Source organism: Lissotriton helveticus, chromosome 10 (genome assembly GCF_964261635.1).
Source record: "Lissotriton helveticus chromosome 10, aLisHel1.1, whole genome shotgun sequence".
Lineage (NCBI taxonomy): Eukaryota > Metazoa > Chordata > Amphibia > Caudata > Salamandridae > Lissotriton > Lissotriton helveticus.
Genome location: NC_136071.1, coordinates 914,985,017 through 915,002,711, shown reverse-complemented (window position 1 = coordinate 915,002,711; position 17,695 = coordinate 914,985,017). Strand labels below are relative to the sequence as shown.

Below are 17,695 nucleotides of genomic sequence, written 5' to 3'. Positions count from 1 at the left end.
GAAAGGGCGAGATTTTGATCGATACCTTATATCTATTGATCCAAACCTCGATCTGGTCGACTGAACCTTTATTGCCTGTCTTGGAAGGAAACAGTACACCTATCTGCAAATTAGTTCACCCAAGAAAGGACTCTACTCTCAAAGATCACGGACAACTTCTAGGTTTCAAAAGTTTATTGTAAAGATATAATGAGCTGCAAATACAAGCATCTCAGAATGAGATTCACGAGATACACAGGTCCAATTACATACATGTGCTCTCGAAAAGCCCTCAGACGAGCAACAGAAATCACTAACACAAGTTCTAAAAATAGCAAAGCTATAAGCATAGACGCATATCTCTCCTTCATTTAGGTTGGAGGAAAACAAACACAGGTTAGGCGTCCCTACCCTGTTCTAGATGGTATCCCTACTTAACCAAATCCCAACCTAACAAAGGTGTCAGCAATGAATGACCCCCAAGGGAAGTCACCCACTCTAAGTCTCTTGGTGAAAACCTAAAGTTCTCCAGTCATGACCCCTCACTGCCTACCCATCCGCTCTCTAAAGGGTCCTCAGGTCTCTGCTCTAACTCCACCCAGGGGTGCTGTCCCTAATACAAAACAGTCAACAACATTTGAGACGCCCCTTGCGAAACGCCTCTCACGTGGTGCAACTTCAGGCTTTTTCCATGATGCTTTGTATTGGGCCTCAGACGTTAGAGTTGACCTTGCTTCTCAGTCTCTTCTCCGGCCCGCTGATACCCCTTAAACATTCCAGAACCCTCCTCCATGTCTGGGCCGTCTACTGAACAGGCCTCTATTCATTCGCTTATAATTGGATCCCCCCTTTCCTGTTGCAGACAGATATCTGCCGCCAAGAACCCAACTCTCATAGACTTCTAAAAAGGCTTGCAACATTTCTCAGCCCAGACATGTACGTGTAAATCAATGCTAAAACATTTCAGGCCTACAATATTCCACATTATGATTATAGCATTCAATTTCTTCATTTAATTAAAGCATGTTAAAACTCTTATTCTATTATTTAGAAAACATTACTCTAAATCATGGCCCATTAATGCAATGACCAAAAACGTTAAACAATCTGTGTCGTGAAAAGAAACACCTTCCCTTTTAGCTCCAGCTCTGGCCCTGAGGCCTACCACGTTCTGCGTTTTACCACAGACCATCTTATATGTTAACAGCTACACGACATAGATTCAAAATAATCACGTCTAATAAAATCATATAATGTCACACATTTCTGTATTAGTTCCACTTCTACTTAAATCTCTATATTAGCTATACATTTAGAATATAATTTCAGATACTATTAGCACTCATGGCATTTCTCATCATGACTTATGCTCTCTATAGGTAAGTGTGATGTACTCATATATTTATATCAGTTTGCGCTCTCTCACGGGCATAAGGAACATGATTGTCGCATTATGGATTTCGGGAGAAAAGCTGTATGATAAATAAGGTACAAGACTGGGAAAATGATGGGCTAAAAAAGTGATGGGCTAAAAAAGTGATCAACTAGCATAAGGCATTTTCCTAAGGTATCTCGCTGTTCAAGCCTCGCCGAAAAGTATCAAAAACAAAAATCCAGTAGACTTCTCTCTTTCTTCTTATTGCAGCTCCACCTTTGGAGTCAGGTGTGTGGATTTTTTCCAGTACACGCCATTTGAAATCTTCTGGTCCATGGTTCAAATCCACAAAATGCTTTACCATAGGTGCAGTTATTTTCCTAGTTCGAATAGCAGAACGATGTTCGGTCAGACGAGTTTGTACCATTCGTGACGTTTCACCTATATACCCTAGGTGGCATGGGCATTGTATGAAATAGACAACGTTTGTCAATTTACAATTCCACATTTCTCTTGATTTTGTAGTATGCCCATTGTGACTGAACTCCTCACCTGCAATGATATTTTTGCAGGATATGCAGGTTGAACAAGGTAATGTTCCTCTAATGGGGTTATTAGTCAGAATTGACCTTTGTTCAAAATTCTGGCTGTCAACCTGACCAGAGAAACGTGAGTGCACGATGAAATCTTTAATATTCTTATTCCGCTTGGGCCCGATTCACAGAACTAACTTAAGACAAAATCCTAAACTTACTACTTTTGGTATTCACAGAAGTTAGGATTTTGTCTTAAGTTTGTCTTAAGACAGACTTAAGACATACTTAAGACAGACTTAAGTTAGGATTTTGTCTTAAGTCTGTCTTAAGTCTGTCTTAAGACAAACTTAAGACAAAATCCTAACTTCTGTGAATACCAAAAGTAGTAAGTTTAGGATTTTGTCTTAAGTTAGTTCTGTGAATCGGGCCCCTTGTGAGCAAATAATGGCTTTTCTAACTTTGTCTCCACAGTACAATTACTATTCAGAATGTGCCAACTTGAACTTATGACCTGTTTTACTTTCGCGTTGACCGACGAATGTTTGGTAATGCAAACCACTTGTTTGTTTTCCTTGGAGGATTTATTTCTTAACAGACAATCTCGATCATAAAATCGGGCTCTTTTATATGAGTTCCTCACCAGCCGGTGGGGATAACCTCTGTCTATAAACTTTGATCTCATGATCAGAGCCTGTCTATTAAAGTCAACAAGGTCAGTACAGTCAGTAAGAGAAAGTCCCATCCTTCCAAGTAATAACGTAGGCTTTCAACAGTCCACTTAAAGGCTAGAGCCTCCTTTTCTACGACTGCATAATTCATCTCTCTGGGAAACAATTTCCTACTTAGATATAGTATGGGTCTTTCATTTCCGTTTTTGTCTGTCTGGGAGAGTACGGCACCTAAACCCTGAGCTGATGCGTCTGTCTGCAGTAGGAAGGGTAGGGAATAGTCCGGGCTCACTAGTACAGGCTTTGAGGTTAGGGCGTGCTTGAGGTTGTTAAACGTGTGCCAGAGCAGAGGGGTTGGATACTTCAGGCCTTCGTTGTTTTTTGCGGTTTTCTTTAATAGGTCTGTGAGAGGGGCAGCCCTCTGGGAGAAATTGGGGATGAAGCGTCGGTAATAACCGAGAAGGCCTAGAAATGCTCGGAGGTCTTTTCTGGACTGGGAAAAAGGAAGAGACTGTATGGCGCCGATTTTATTGTTTTGGGGACGTATAACACCCTCGCCCAGTAGAAAACCGAGGTATTTCACGGTTTGGGCGGCCAGGGTGCTTTTGGAGGGATTAATAGTGAAACCAAATGACCGTAGGGAGGAAATAACCTGTAGTAAGTGGGTTAGGTGTTGGTCCCAAGTGTCGCTATAGTTGATGATATCATCGAGGTAAGCTCCTGCATACTGGGAATGCGGTCGTAGGATGTGATTCATGGCCCTCTGGAAAGTTGCGGGTGCCCTATGAAGGCCGAAGGGGAGGACCGTGACCTGGAACAACCCCTCTGGAGTGGAAAAAGCGGTTTTCTTTTTATCTTGCTCTTTCAGGGGGATTTGCCAGTAGCCCTTACTTAGGTCTAAGGTGGATATATATTTTGCTTTTCATATTCGTTCAATCATCTTGTCCACGCGAGGTATGGGGTATATGTCGAAGTTGGAAATCTTATTAACTTCGCGGAAGTCGATACAGAATCGTATCGATCCGTCAGGTTTTGGTACTAAAACGATAGGGGGATTTCAGTCACTTATGGATGGTTCAATAATTCCCATGCTCAACATCTGCTCGGTTTCTTGTCGTATGACAGACCTGCGGGCCTCCGGGACCCGGTAGGGTCATAGGCGGACCGTCTTCCCAGGCTCTGTTTGTATGGCGTGTTCTATTATAGAGGTACGTCCAGGGGTGGAAGAGAAAACATGCCATAGGGGCAGTAGGACATCCCTAAGGTTCTGTTTTTGGGGTTCTGCTAAGTCAGGGTCAAAACAGACCTCGAAGGAAAGAGAGGGAATGAGGGTCGCTCCTGACAGGACCGGTCGGGGCCCTTCCCAATTCTTGAGGTGGTTTACGTGGTATATCTGGGTGGTTCCCCGAGTGGAGTCTAACTCGAGCTCATAGGTGACCGGGGTTACTAGTCGGAGAACGGCATAGGGTCCCTGCCACTGACCCAGCAGTTTCTGTTCGGAGGAAGGCAGCATTACGAGCACTAGGTCTCCTTCCCCAAAGGTTCTGGTTTTAGTGCCTTTATCGTATTGTTGCTTTTGGGATGTTTGGGCGTTTTCCATATTCTGTCTGACTATGTCTCGTAGTTCAGCTAGATGTGTCTTAAGGTTCTCGAGGTATTCAGGGAGGGGACGAGTATGGTCGGGTTCTGCCTCCCAGGCCTCTTGGGCCATGTCCAGAAGGGTTCGGGGAGAGCGCCCATAAAGGAGCTCGAAGGGGGAATAGCCCGTGCTGCTTTGCACCTTACACCTGATAGCAGACAGGGCTAACGGAAGCATCTCTTCCCACCTTTTTGCCTCTAAAGCCAGCAGTTTCTTCAAAGTTAGTTTAAGGGTGGCGTTGTATCGCTCGACCATCCCGTCCGTTTACGGGTGGTAAGCGAATGTCCGGATCTGCTTTATCCCTAGTCAGGAGCATCCCTGTCTCATGAGGGCAGAAACAAAGGGGGTGCCCTGATCCGTAAGGATCTCCCTTGGAAACCCCACTCTGGTGAATACTGTGATTAATGCTTTGGCTATGTTTTGAGTGGAGGGTTGGCGTAAGGGTATGGCCTCAGGGAAGCGGGTGGCATAATCAACAAGGACTAGGGCATACCGACACCCGCTGCGGGACGGCAGTAGGGGTGCATTCCGACTCTACTGAAGGGTATATCGATAAGAGGCAAGGGTTTTAGGGGGCTTTAGAAGGCCGATACCTGCTGTTTCTCTGACAGACTGGGCATTCCCGACAGTAAATCCTCACTTGCTGATGAATACCCGGCCAATAGAATTTGTCCAGAATAGACTGACCTGTTTTTTCATCGCTAAAATGGCCCCCCAACAGGTGACTGTGGGCAAGGAACATGACTTTTTCCCGGAAGGGCCCTGGTATCAATAACTGGGGTGGCTGACGAGGACCTCCTTTTCTGTATAACAGTCCGTTCTTTTTAAAGAAATAGGGACCTACTTGTAAGGGGTCTTCGTTGTCCAAGGCTTTTCCCCATGCTTCCTGCAGGATTGGGTCTTCTCTTTGCGAGGCCCGGAATTCCCTGTCCGTCTGCCAGGGGTGCTCTTCGGGTATTACAGGAAATGCTGTGATATGGCCTCTTTTCTCCTTTTGTTTTTGGTTACGGGTTTTCCGTTGCTTGAGTGTTGAAGTCGGCGGGGGTTGGTCCCGAGAAAAAGGGGCATCATTCCACCACTGGGTCAGCGAGTCGTTTGTGTCTTGAAGGAGCTTCGGAAGACCAGGGTAATCGCTCCCTAAAATGGCCTGTTCTGGCAGCGTCGGGATTAGTCCCACAGTAAGGTCTGTTCCAGGATCTTTAGGATGTTGGATACGTATTTGAGTGGTGGGGTATCTTCTGGTGTCGCCATGAACACACTGGATGGCAACCATGCCTGTGGGAGGACCAACAGGTGTGGGCATATCCTGGGGACGGAGAACGCTTTGTCTGCAGCCCGTGTCGGCCAGGGCTAAAACGGGTTGTCCATCGATTCTCACTGGGCAACAAAACGCTGGAGGCGCAGTCCCAGCGGTGTCACAAAGGAAGTTCCGGACGAACCCCACTTCCATTGGCTCTTCCTTCTGGGGGCAAACCCGGGCTATATGGCCAAAACCCCCACAATTAGCACGGATAGCACGGGCTGATCGACCGCTGGGCAGAGGCGGCGGTCTTGCGATCATTTATAAGGAGAGTTATGTCTGCCGCAGCTTGACGGAGGAGATTGAAGACTGCGAAAGTTTTTCTTTTGCGATCGAATTTACCCCGAATACCAGCTTTACTGGTATTCTTATCTATCGTCCTCCTGGAGCTATCGGACAATTTAACACCTCCCTTTTGTCGGTGGCATCCCAATTGATTGTCTCTCCCTCTAATTTCACTGTACTGGGAGATTTTAATATCCATTTTGACAATCTGTTGGACCCCACGGCACTAGAGATGATGTCAAGTCTAGCTGCCATCCAACTTGAGCAATTAGTTCCCTCCTCCACGCATGAAAAAGGTCATCTTTTAGATCCGATCTTTAGTAATAGTGACCAACTTAAAGTGGGCACTATTAGTAGCCTTCCATGGTCGGATCATTTCCTGATAGCCTTCACCTGGACCACCAGTAAACCCCCTGCTTCCTTCCTTACACCTCGGAAAACCCGAAACTGGTCCAAAATTTCCATAGACAATTGGACGAAGGCTCTTAGCACCACTAGACCGATACTTTCCCTTGACCCGACGGCAAACAATAATAAATACAATGAGTGGATCACTGCCTCTCTTGACCTGGTTCTCCCTTTACACCTATCTGGGTCAAAGAGGCAGAGTAAATCAGCACCGTGGTACACGGAAGATCTTAGGGACCAAAAGCGCTCCTGCAAGAGACAAGAGAGGAAATGGCGTATGACTTACAATCCTTCTGATAAAGCCACCTACAGGGAAGCCATTAGGAACTATAAATTGGCAATAAAAACCTCACAAGCAGCCTACTATAATGATAAAATAACAACGGCCAAGTCAAAGCCGAAAGAAATATATCGTATAGTAAGCTCCCTGATAAAACCCCCCCTGCCCGCCGCAGATAATGGTAGTTCCCCCTCTAAATGCGACGAGTTGGCTGATTTCTTTTTTCAGAAGGTTAATAAAATCTATCTCTCCTTCCCTGATCCAGCCATTGATTCACCCCCACAATGCTCGGACTCAGCACTGGACACGGTAACTCCCTCTCACAATAAGCTGGAGTCCTTTCCATTACTGAACTTGGAAACATTGGAGTCTCTGGCACAAAAAATAAAATCCGGCTCACCGTGTGACCCTGCTCCCCCGGGCTCACTGGGGTTGGCTAGTAAAACCATTTTCCCTACTCTTCTAGAATTATTGAACTCTTCCATTTCGAGTGGGATGGTACCTGCGACATGGAAGCATGCAATGGTACGGGCCCTGGTAAAAAAACCTTCCCTCGACCCAGCTAATCCTAGCAACTACCGCCCGATCTCTCTGCTCCCATGGGCATCAAAGATCCTGGAGAAGTACGTCAATACCATTCTGACGAAGTTCCTCGAGGAAAACCACCTCCTCGATGCTTCACAGACGGGCTTTCGCCCAAAACATGGGACAGAGACCGCTCTATTGGCTGTGACTGAGGAGGCGAGACGGATCTTGGATCGGGGGGGATCAGTGGCAGTGATCCTCCTCGATCTGAGCGCAGCGTTTGACACGGTACATCATAAAATTCTGATGAACCGTCTCGCCGACCTATGAGTGTCCGGAGAAGCCCTGGTCTGGTTCGAGTCTTTTTTATCGGACAGAACCTTCCAGGTCTTTGACGGCACATCCGTGTCATCTAGCAGGCCTCTGTGGTGTGGAGTTCCGCAGGGGTCATCCTTGAACCCCACGCTCTTCAACGCATATATGAGGCTGCTGGCTGGGATTGTTCGTCCGCATGGGATTAACATCATCTCCTATGCGGACGACACCCAGCTGGTGGTCTCCCTCGCGCAGAAGAGTGGCCTCCAATCACCGCCCAATCTAGCGGCATGCCTGGAGGAAGTAAGGAGTTGGATGATGAGCTCATGCCTGAAGCTCGACGACGATAAGACCGAGCTCATGCTCCTGGGCCCGGCAGCCCCCTCTACTATGGAGCTGTTATGGCCTGCGAGCATGGGGGCGGCTCCTGCCCCCAGAGATAACATCAAAAGTCTGGGGGTATGGTTAGATAAGTCATTGAGCCTCAATACACAGGCCACCAAGGTGTCGGCAACATGCTTTGGTCTCCTTAGGGTGATTAAAAAAATTCTCCCCCTTCTTCCATTTGAGGCCAGACAAATAATCATACAGGGCCTTGTCCAATCCCGTCTGGATTTTAACAATGCCCTCTATCTCGGGGCACCAGACTATACCTTGAAAAAATTCCAGCGCACTCAAAACTGTGCTGCCCGTGCGCTACTGAGAGTCCCACGAAGAACTTCAATAAAAAATGGCCTAAGAACTCTACACTGGTTGCCTGTCAGGGACAGAGTGAAGTTCAAAGCCTTGTGCATTGCTCATCAGACCCTCTGGAAAACGGGTCCAGAAATCAACCGCTCCCTGATTTCCCCTTACTTGCCCAACAAGGTGCTTCGATCTACGACTGCATCACTGGCCAAGATTCCTAGAATCTTTAGAGCCAGAGCAGGCGGACGTTCGTTCTCGTATAATGTGTCAAAATTGTGGAACACCCTCCCTTTGCAGTTGAGATGCAACTCCAACTTAACCAGCTTCCGGAAACAGCTTAAAACTTTTTTATTTTAGCTACTACAAACCTCCTGTTCCTCTGAAGGTACCTCTGTGTAGTTACAGCGCCTGGACGCCTCAGGGCAACTGTAGCGCTTTATAAATTTTATTTTCATTTCATTTCATTAAAGCACTGAGGTCCAGGATTGGGTGATCTGTACATGACAGGGGTCGGTAAAAGAGGGAGAGGATCCGGTTTCCTTGGTAGGGGTGGTCGGTGGGGCCGGACGCTGGTCGAGGTATGGGACTGGTTGTTAGGTTTGTCTCGTGTCCTCTGGAACTCCTGGGCTCGGCTATAGGCACTCGCTATTTCTACTGCGCTGTCCAGAGTGAGGTGGGCATGTTGCCTTACCCACCTCTGGGTGGCTGGATGTAGGGAACCTAGGAATTGTACCAGGTATATCTTGGCTAATATGTCTTCCTTTGTTGACGTGTCAGGTCTGAGCCACCGATTGGCTAAGTCCTTGATACGAAAGGACCGGGCTCGAGGGGTTTCTTGGGTACCTTCTTTGGCTTGCCGTAGCTTGACCCTATAGGTCTCATCGTCTATGCCCAAGCGTTCTAGGATGCATTTCTTAATGTCTTCATAGGGAGTATTGCCTTGGATATTGGCTTGCTGGTATCCCACTTGTAGATCTCCGGTTAGCAGGGGTCCCAGGTATTGGCCCCAACAGTCAGCCGGCCAGGAAGCGGCCTGGGCCAGTCTCTCAAAGTTCGTGAAGAAATAGTCCGGGTCTTCCCCCGGCACATATTTCTGTAAGACCACCGAAGGAAGAGAAGCCACTGGCCTTTGCTGTCCTATAACGTCTGTGAGCTTCCCCATGGCTTGGTCGTGAGCGTCCCCCTGACCCTTGAGGACGTCATGTAGCTGACCCCTGTCATCCTCAGCTGTTTTCAAGAAATGTTCCATCAGCTTCCCCAACTGTTCTTGGGATTCCACCATTTTATTGACCGCAGCCTCCATGCTTCCAGCAGATTCCACTTCTGACACCAACTGTGATCGTGGGGTGATGCCGGGCCGGAATAACAGGCAAGGAGGCCGTATGTAGTGTGCAATGACGTTTGATTTATTTTAAGGTGCACTTTAGACTCCAGTGAAAATGAGGGGAAAACAAAGTCAAGGTTCCAACAGGTGGCGTTTCAGTCTTCTCCAACTTTGCGTCGGGCCGTTGAATCTTTGGGGAGGTCCGGTCCTGGCGTAGTCCTCGGAGGTAAAAAGAGAACAAAAGAATGGGAGCCGTTAGTCCACCTGAACGTCCACAAGCGTAAACCGCAACCGCCACCAGGTTAGGGTGAGGGGGTTGGAACCGACAGTGAGGAGGGTAGGGGAACAGGATATAGGTAAGGAAGGGCAAGAGAACAGATAAGAAGAGGTGTCCTGTGTGGGTCTGGTGAGGGGAAGGTTGTATCGATAACAGTGCTGTATAAATAAATGTAAATGTCGGAATTTGTAAAGCGCACAGCTACCTCCACCGGAGGTGTCCCGGCGCTGTCCGTATACCGCTTAGGAACCCTTCCTGGCACCAGGAAGAGGTGTGGCGCCGCGGCCAGGGCGACTGACGCTGGACTCTGGGGATCAGGGTTCGATCCCCGGCTCCGGCGGCAGGTTAGCCCAGCACCATGTGACTCTGGGCAATAGCTCGCTTAATCTTCCCGACGGCTCCCAGCGCCTAGAGACCCTTACGGGTGATTGTGCGCTTTACAAATGTGGATTATTATTATTATTATTCCTGGGAAATGTCCACTCCTGGGCACCCCCCAGGTGCAGCCAGGCATCCCAGCGCTTTTGGGGCCGTTGTGGAGACTAAGCAAGCTATTGCCCAGAGTTGCAGCGTGGGACCCATGATCAGAACAGGCACTGAGGCGAGAATATCCAGTCAGGGGAAATAATGAGCCGGAGACCCGCCGAGGTGGGAATCGAACCCTGGTCCCTGGCCAGAGCTCTGCATCAAGGTCTGCCTGCTCTAATCATTGAGCCACACTTCTCCACGGGTAGTGACCCCTAGAAGTGCTATACAATTATATACAGTGATTGTAGCCAGAGCCAACGGTGACGCTAAAGATATCTACAATGCACCTAATGTGCTACAGGGGCTGTTAATGGGTTTGTATACTCACAGGCGCCGCCGCAACTCTCCAGTGAGTTGCGGCCGCTCTCCAGCCACCTCCTGCGGACTCCACCAGTCTTCGCTCCACACGTCTTCTTCTTCGGGTGCCCTCTCTGGTTCGTCTTCGGTCCGAGTCTCCTGCCACGAGTTTGCTTCTCCGACCGCGTTCCTGTTACTGCTTCCTTCTTTTCCGGCCTCGGGGACTGGAGTCAGGGAGGGACTTCCGGGGTCACGGCATTGTGGTTCCGGTGGGAGATCATCGGTGATTGGCTCCTGGAAGAAAGGAAAGAGGGGTGGGACCCGGGTTGCTAGGGTCGTTTCCAGGGACGCCTCTCGGCAGGCTTCCGGGACAGGACATCGTCCAAGGGGTTGCGGCTTCGGTGAGGTAGGGGAAGATGCCGCATCACACCCATCTCTAAGGGAGTAATGATGTCTTTGTCCGATGTGGCGGATGCCATAGATCGGAGTATGGGCAATAAAGCTCCTGACAGGGTGCTCATAGATCTCATCAAACACAAACCAGATATCTGGGTCCCACTCTTGCGTAATGTTTTTAATAATCTAGTTTTTTCCCCGTTACTAAGCACATGGTCAACTTCTGTCATTGTACCAAATTTTAAAAGTGTGATCACCTTTAAAAGTGTATTCCTTCAGATGGAACTCCCTTGAACATCCCCCGGGTATTTGTGACTTGTATAACGGTGGAGTTCAAGACATTTTCCATATATTTTTAATCTGTCAAAAACAGATTTTGACAGAGGCTCGGCGACGTTTTATAAAACCTCTCCATTATAGATATAATGTTATTTTAATTCAGGACTTAATTACGCTGTGTAAGTCTCCCCCAAATGAATTTGTCTGCTATAACTTGTTTAAGTTCTTAAAGAGTTTTTTAAAGCTGTTTTAAAAGCACATAAACCTAAGTCATAAACTCATGTATTTTTATTCGCCAACTTTAATTTACTAGGCCTCTGAATTTTAAAGCAGTTCTAAAAGTATAAATACAACTATTTAATAATTTGTATTTGTTGACTCTAGTTGAGGTCTGAATCAAACAAATAAAATTTGAATTTGAATTTTAGAAGGGTGATTGCTCCCAGCAAGTCTGCTCCAAGCCCATTTCTTTGAGAGATACCATACTGAAAATGCTGGGTGGGGTCCTGTACCACAAGATCAAAGATTGGGCTGAGGAGAATTTCATTCGGCACACCGGCCACTATGGTTTTAGAAAGAATGTGGGTACAATTAAATAGTGTCTTAATCTAAATGTATTAATTGGGAAATATACCATCGCCCAATGTTCACCAATATATTTGGCGCTCATGGATTTGACCTTATCATTCGACTATGACAATCGATCTCAGCTGTGGTCTATCCTGTTAGAAAGTGGAATGGATGAGACACTAGCGCATTTTTTAGCCTATTTACATAGAGACATGAAGGGTAGGATTATAATCAATACACATGCGGGAGTTTCTAATGATATTGGTTTTTTAGAGAGGCAAGGCTGGGGTGCGTTTTAGCCCCATTACTTTTTATTTTGTATATTTATAATTTACATACGTTTTTAACAACCTTACTAACGATGTCCCAAGAATAAATGTCTCTATACTCCCATCCCTATTATACACAGTTGATGCGGTCTTAATAAGCTGCACTCCTAAAGCTGTGTGTCTTTTAGTACAGTGTTTCATGAATTTCATGGCCTCCTTGGATTTACACACTATTTTCACAAAATCTTTTATCATGGCCTGTGGACCAGGAAAGCATATGATAAAGGCCCTCTCTGATGGCAATCAGAGTTTACAAAGCACAAGCACTTTTCCTTATCTGGGACTGGTTTTTGCTGCTAACAGCCGGTGGAAAGACGATACTGCCTGTTGCAGGAACTAGTTTTCTAAGTTAATAATGCAGTATTTAGCTTACCCCAACTGAGCGAGGGAGCCATTCTACCTATTTTAATTTTTTTTAAATCTCAGTTTGTACGTGTAGCAACCTATGGCACAGAGGTTTGGGGCATTTCTAATTGCCATAATATCCAATATGACTAGGACAAGTTCTGCAGTAAACTCTTGGGCGTCCCAATCTCTTTGTCCCATATGTGTGCCACAGTGAACTAAAATTACATTACGTTGAAGATTATATTAGAGAGTGCCCACTCTATTTTGGCTAGCTTTATGGAAAAATACGACTGCGTTCCTCACCAGAGATATTACAGCAGATTGCCTTAAATGTAAGAAGGGTATGGACATTCCATGGTTAGCAGAGGTGAGAACCAGTTTACCCAGGATTAGGCACGGACATGTTTTTCATTACCCTAATGATATAGACATAGTAAATAAAAGTGAGATTTGGGCGGCCCTATACAAGTGCTGCCACAAGGATAGACTGGCTAAAGAGTCCAGTAAACCGTATCTGGCTATCTGATTAAACCAATGGAGGAAGAAAATAACATAGAGTATTCGTTTTACGGGCCTGGTCATAGAATGTGTTACAAAGTAGCCAATTTTAAATCTAAAGTGCTCCTATTATTAACTTGCTAGAAATCTCTTGATTTTGGTATCTGTCTTTTTAGAATGCATGTAAGAGTCGACTCGTGTTTTGTTGTGAGTATACTTGAGAGTTGTAATGTTTGGATAAGCTAAACAATAAAAAAGTAAAAATGAAATGAAATATTGATGTTATTAGTAATAGCACCAGTCTCTTAAATATTACTATTCTTTTTATGCTTATTGTTTTGTTGTTGTTATTATTGTATGACAAATTATTTTAATTGCATGTTTTGTATGCTTCATTTTTTAGATTTCCTTGTGTACCATTTAAATGAAATGCAAGTTAGCACCTGGATTGGCTTCAATGACATCAATGCAGAAACCAAGTTTCTATGGACTGACGGAAGTGGAGTCTATTACACAAACTGGGCAAAGGGTTTTCCGAGTGGAAGATCGTATTCCATTGCCGGAACTACTGGAGTAAGAACAGAAATTAATTATGAAATACTAGCTGCTATTCTAGGAGTACTGCTGATTTACCTGCAGATTTAATCACCGAAGGCGTGATTTAGACTTTGGTGGAGTGGTTACTCCGTCAAAAACATGACGGATGTCCCGCTCACCTTATTACAAGTGCATTATATGTAGGTCCACTGGATTTATGTGGCAAGAGAGGGACACATTATGTGGCAGGAATGAGTAAATTCTGCAGCAACAAAAGACAAATTGTGCAGCATAATGTGGTACGATTTACAATAGTGTTGCTTCATTATATTGTCATTTTTATCCTTGGTAACACTATATGGGCATTGGTGGTGCCTCATTAGTACCAATTTAATACTCAAATGTAGCAATAAGCAATAGAAAGGTGACTAGTCTAGCTTTGCAAACGCTCTTCTACTGTGCAGCAACATATGTTGCTGCATTTTTAGTAACTTTTGACTCTTTTGAGCTAGAAGCAAAAGATTTTTTTGGTTAAAATCTGAAGATTATGTGGCAGATGATGGAATATGAGGCTAATGCGGCAAATTTATAAATTTACGAAAATCACTGAACAATCGCATAATTCAAGTGGCACTGAATATATGCTATTGCATGCGTAATATGGCGGATGGGATATCAGACGTTTGTGACCCTTCCACTAACATCTAAATCAGACCCTTTGATCAGAAAGCAATAATAGGTTGTTCTTGAGTGATATTTTTTAAACGTCCACAAGCTGTTTGGTGTTTGGTCCACAAGCTGTCTGATCAATGCATAATCTGTTTATCATAGCACGTTAATGTCAAGTGAATGTGAGTACATGTGGTATGGGTTTGCTCCCATGACATGAGCGTCCTACTAATTACCAGCCACCCTCTCAACCTCATTATAGTATAATATGAAATGTGAGACTCAACATGTAACTGGTGTACCTATGCTAGGATTCTTTCATTTGACATTTTATAGGTTCGGGTAAAGGACAAAAACATCACCTGTGAGTGTTATGTTACCACAAACCCTCTTCCAAAACATTGGTACAATGAACAATTGACAAATATGGTAGCATATATTTGAAGAGCATTCTTTATCCACATCTGCATTTACATGTATGTTGTTACAGTTAAGTATCTTTCTTGTGGACATGTAGGCCTATCAGTGGCCTGGAAATACCTAGCTGAACGCACCCTGACACTAGGCATGAGGAACAAGGAAGGAGGCAAGGGTGATCCTGCTTAACTCTGATATGCAATTTATAGCACAGATATGTCATGTCACTAGCAGTGAAAATATTACTTAACATACTAAGGCATCCAATCATTAGCTAATACACAAATAAATATGAATTAGAGAAGTCTACGGTGACATACAAACTAGATCATTCTGTAGAAGAATATTTTGTAAAGTACGAGGGAAGGTAAGCAATCATGTTCAACAGCAAACAGCAGTTTCTGGTCCCTGAAGTAGCCAAAGACCTCTTCTGAAGACTGAGGAAAGAGTGCACTTTTGGTCAGGCTTCTTCATCCATTGGTTTATTTTGTTCAGGCCGCTTTAGCTTTTGATTTGAGACATTGTCAGTCACCTTTTAGATCAAGCCAGGGGAGTATTCCTTTCTGGTAATCATTCAGTTATTCAATTGATATACTATTCTAATTACAATGGGTGCTTACCTTGCAGTACATGAGGTGCATTGTTTTCAGAAGAAGTAGCAGTTTCCAAGGGGTTATTTGTTGAATTTGCAAGCCTTCTTGAAATGTGATGTTCCCCATCAAAGCAGCTCATCCTGAGTGATAACTGAACAATTACCTGCAGATTGATGTAAATGCGTATGGAATTGATCTCCAGTAATTGACAGGTGTTATTTTTCGAAACAATATTTTTGGGGCACAGGAAAAGTTGTGTCAACACCAAAAAAGAAATAATTGTATTTGAAAATATGAGATGACGTATTGGATATCCACATTTACTTCTTACTTCAGTCAAACCTTTGATTACTATGTGGCTTTTTTTGCAATCAGTAAGGAAACAACTCTCATTGCTTTGTTTTATGTGCCTCATGCCTTTTCTCTCTTTTCATTGGTTATAATTGTACATGGTGTATTTGGTGCACAGCACATGTATGGCATATTAGTGGAAAGTTAGAAAATGACACTGGATTAAGTCAGGTGTGTACTGTACATTTTTCTGATGGACTCTGAATGTGATGTATGCTGTATACTTACAGCCATCACTCTTCTTAATCAGCAGTGAAAAGGAAGTGTCTGAAATTAAGCACAAGTTAAAACTATCCATTGAAAAGTGTTAGGGCTCTTGTGATTTACCAGGGTGGTCTATGTCGAAATATAAATGCATATTTAGTGTTGCTTTTATTTGATTGGTATTGTGGTCATGAGATTCTTCCAAATATCTTGGATGATCAAGTGGCTACCTTGATACTTTCAGCACCAATCCTAGCACCACTGAATCATCTTCATCCTTTTTTATAGAGGATCCATGCAAGTCATGTGCAATATGATGACCACAAGAATAGAGAAAAGCAAACCAATCATGTGCTCTCATAGCACACATTGGGGGCATATTCTCAAGGAGCTATCGCCGAGTTATCGGCACTTTAGCGCAGCCAAAGTCACGATAAAAATACCTCCCCATTCACCAGCTGGTGGTAACAGCCAGTACCACCAGTTTCCGGTGATAGCATCCTCAAAAACATCACCACGGATGACCCCGGCAACTATCGCTAATATGATGCAGAGTGGGCAATTTCGAGCAAAAAGCTGCGACAACACCACTCCGCAACATTCACAACGACCAGCCAGATCGGCGATAAGATCTCGAAACATGCGATAAGGCATGTTAGCAGCAGGAAATTAACACCTGCTCCGACCTGGTGCAAATCCTGACAACAACTGGCAGCACAAAGGGAGCCCAGCCCCGAACCACACATGAAGTAACAACAGATGCCATGGAGCTACTCATCATGCAGCTCGGAGCCCCAACAGGGCTAAAACACCCCCACCACCACCCCTAGGACCGCCCCCGCTGGACCCCACTGGACCACCACAGAGGCAGCGCAGACAAAGATAGAGGACCTTCAGAAAATGTCTCACAGACTTAACACCAGAGCATGTCATTGCCCACTACAGGCTCAAAAGCACAACCGCCCTCTGCATCCTGAACATCATCTCCCACAGGCTGACTGTACCAACAGAGCGAACAACCAACATCCCTCCGCAGACAAAGCTGCTGGCTGTGCTGCACCTGTTGGCCTCTGGGACATTCCAACCAACAACCGCCAGAGTCGGAGGAGTCTCACAGCCAGCCCTATCCAAGTTCCTCAAACATGTTGTGGATGCCATTATCAGCTTGGTACCCCAGTACCTATACTTCCCCCACACCTCGCAAGAACAGCTTGAGACCAAGCAAGGATTCTATGCCATAGCTGGATTCCCACACGTGTTGAGGGCAATTGATTGCACACAAGTCCAACTTGTCCCCCCTGCCGACACTGCACAAATTCCCACAACCGAAAGCACACACATTCCATCAATGTGAAGGCAATAGTGAACCACCGGGGACTCTTCACCAACATTGTCGCAGACTCCTCAGGCAGTGTGCACGACTCATACATCTTCCGACAGTGCATCAACAACCGGCGCTTCCAGGATGGCACCTACGGAAATGCAGTGCTCGTTGGTAAGTACAAAATGAACACACCACATACCTCAACTCTACAATCATGCAACTCACAACTCTGATAATGCACACATCACAAACCCACATACAACATGCCAAATAACATGCCCACCCACCAGACATGACAACACAACTTACTGTGGCAACCTGGGCTAGCCATGTACAAGAGCCACAAATGGTATGGCACATCAGCCACACACCAGCAGAATGTTTAGGTAGGTGGGAACCAGGCATGTGCGAAGGAGGCTAGTGACCCATGAATGAGACACATCCAATGCTGGATGAATGAAAACCATCTAAAACTTAACCCGGGCAAAACAGAACTACTTTTGCCCGGGAATAGTTTATCCAGCTGGAGTGTCAACTACTGGCCAGCAGACCTGGGCACCCCTCCTGTAAAGTCTACTGCTGTAAAGAGCCTAGGGATCACGCTCCATACGGACCTGTCCTTAAAAACCCAGGTGGGTGCCGTGGTTTCCGCAAGCTTTTTCCAAATGAGGAAAATAAAAAAAATTGCTCACTTACTTACCCAGTCTGCCTTAATCCAGGTCACTATTGCCCTGGTTATGTCCCGCTTGGATTATTC

At 45.4% G+C, this 17,695-nt stretch overlaps 1 protein-coding gene across 1 annotated transcript in view; it reads left to right on the top strand.

Moving 5' to 3' along the window:
• The window catches only part of LOC144784639 (macrophage mannose receptor 1-like), a 949,320-nt gene that overhangs the window by 707,241 nt on the left and 224,384 nt on the right, over nt 1-17,695 (top strand). Inside the window, exon 22 of the mRNA XM_078663568.1 lies at nt 13,247-13,416. Coding sequence (XP_078519694.1) covers nt 13,247-13,416 — 170 coding nt within the window. The remainder of the gene's footprint in view (nt 1-13,246; nt 13,417-17,695) is intronic.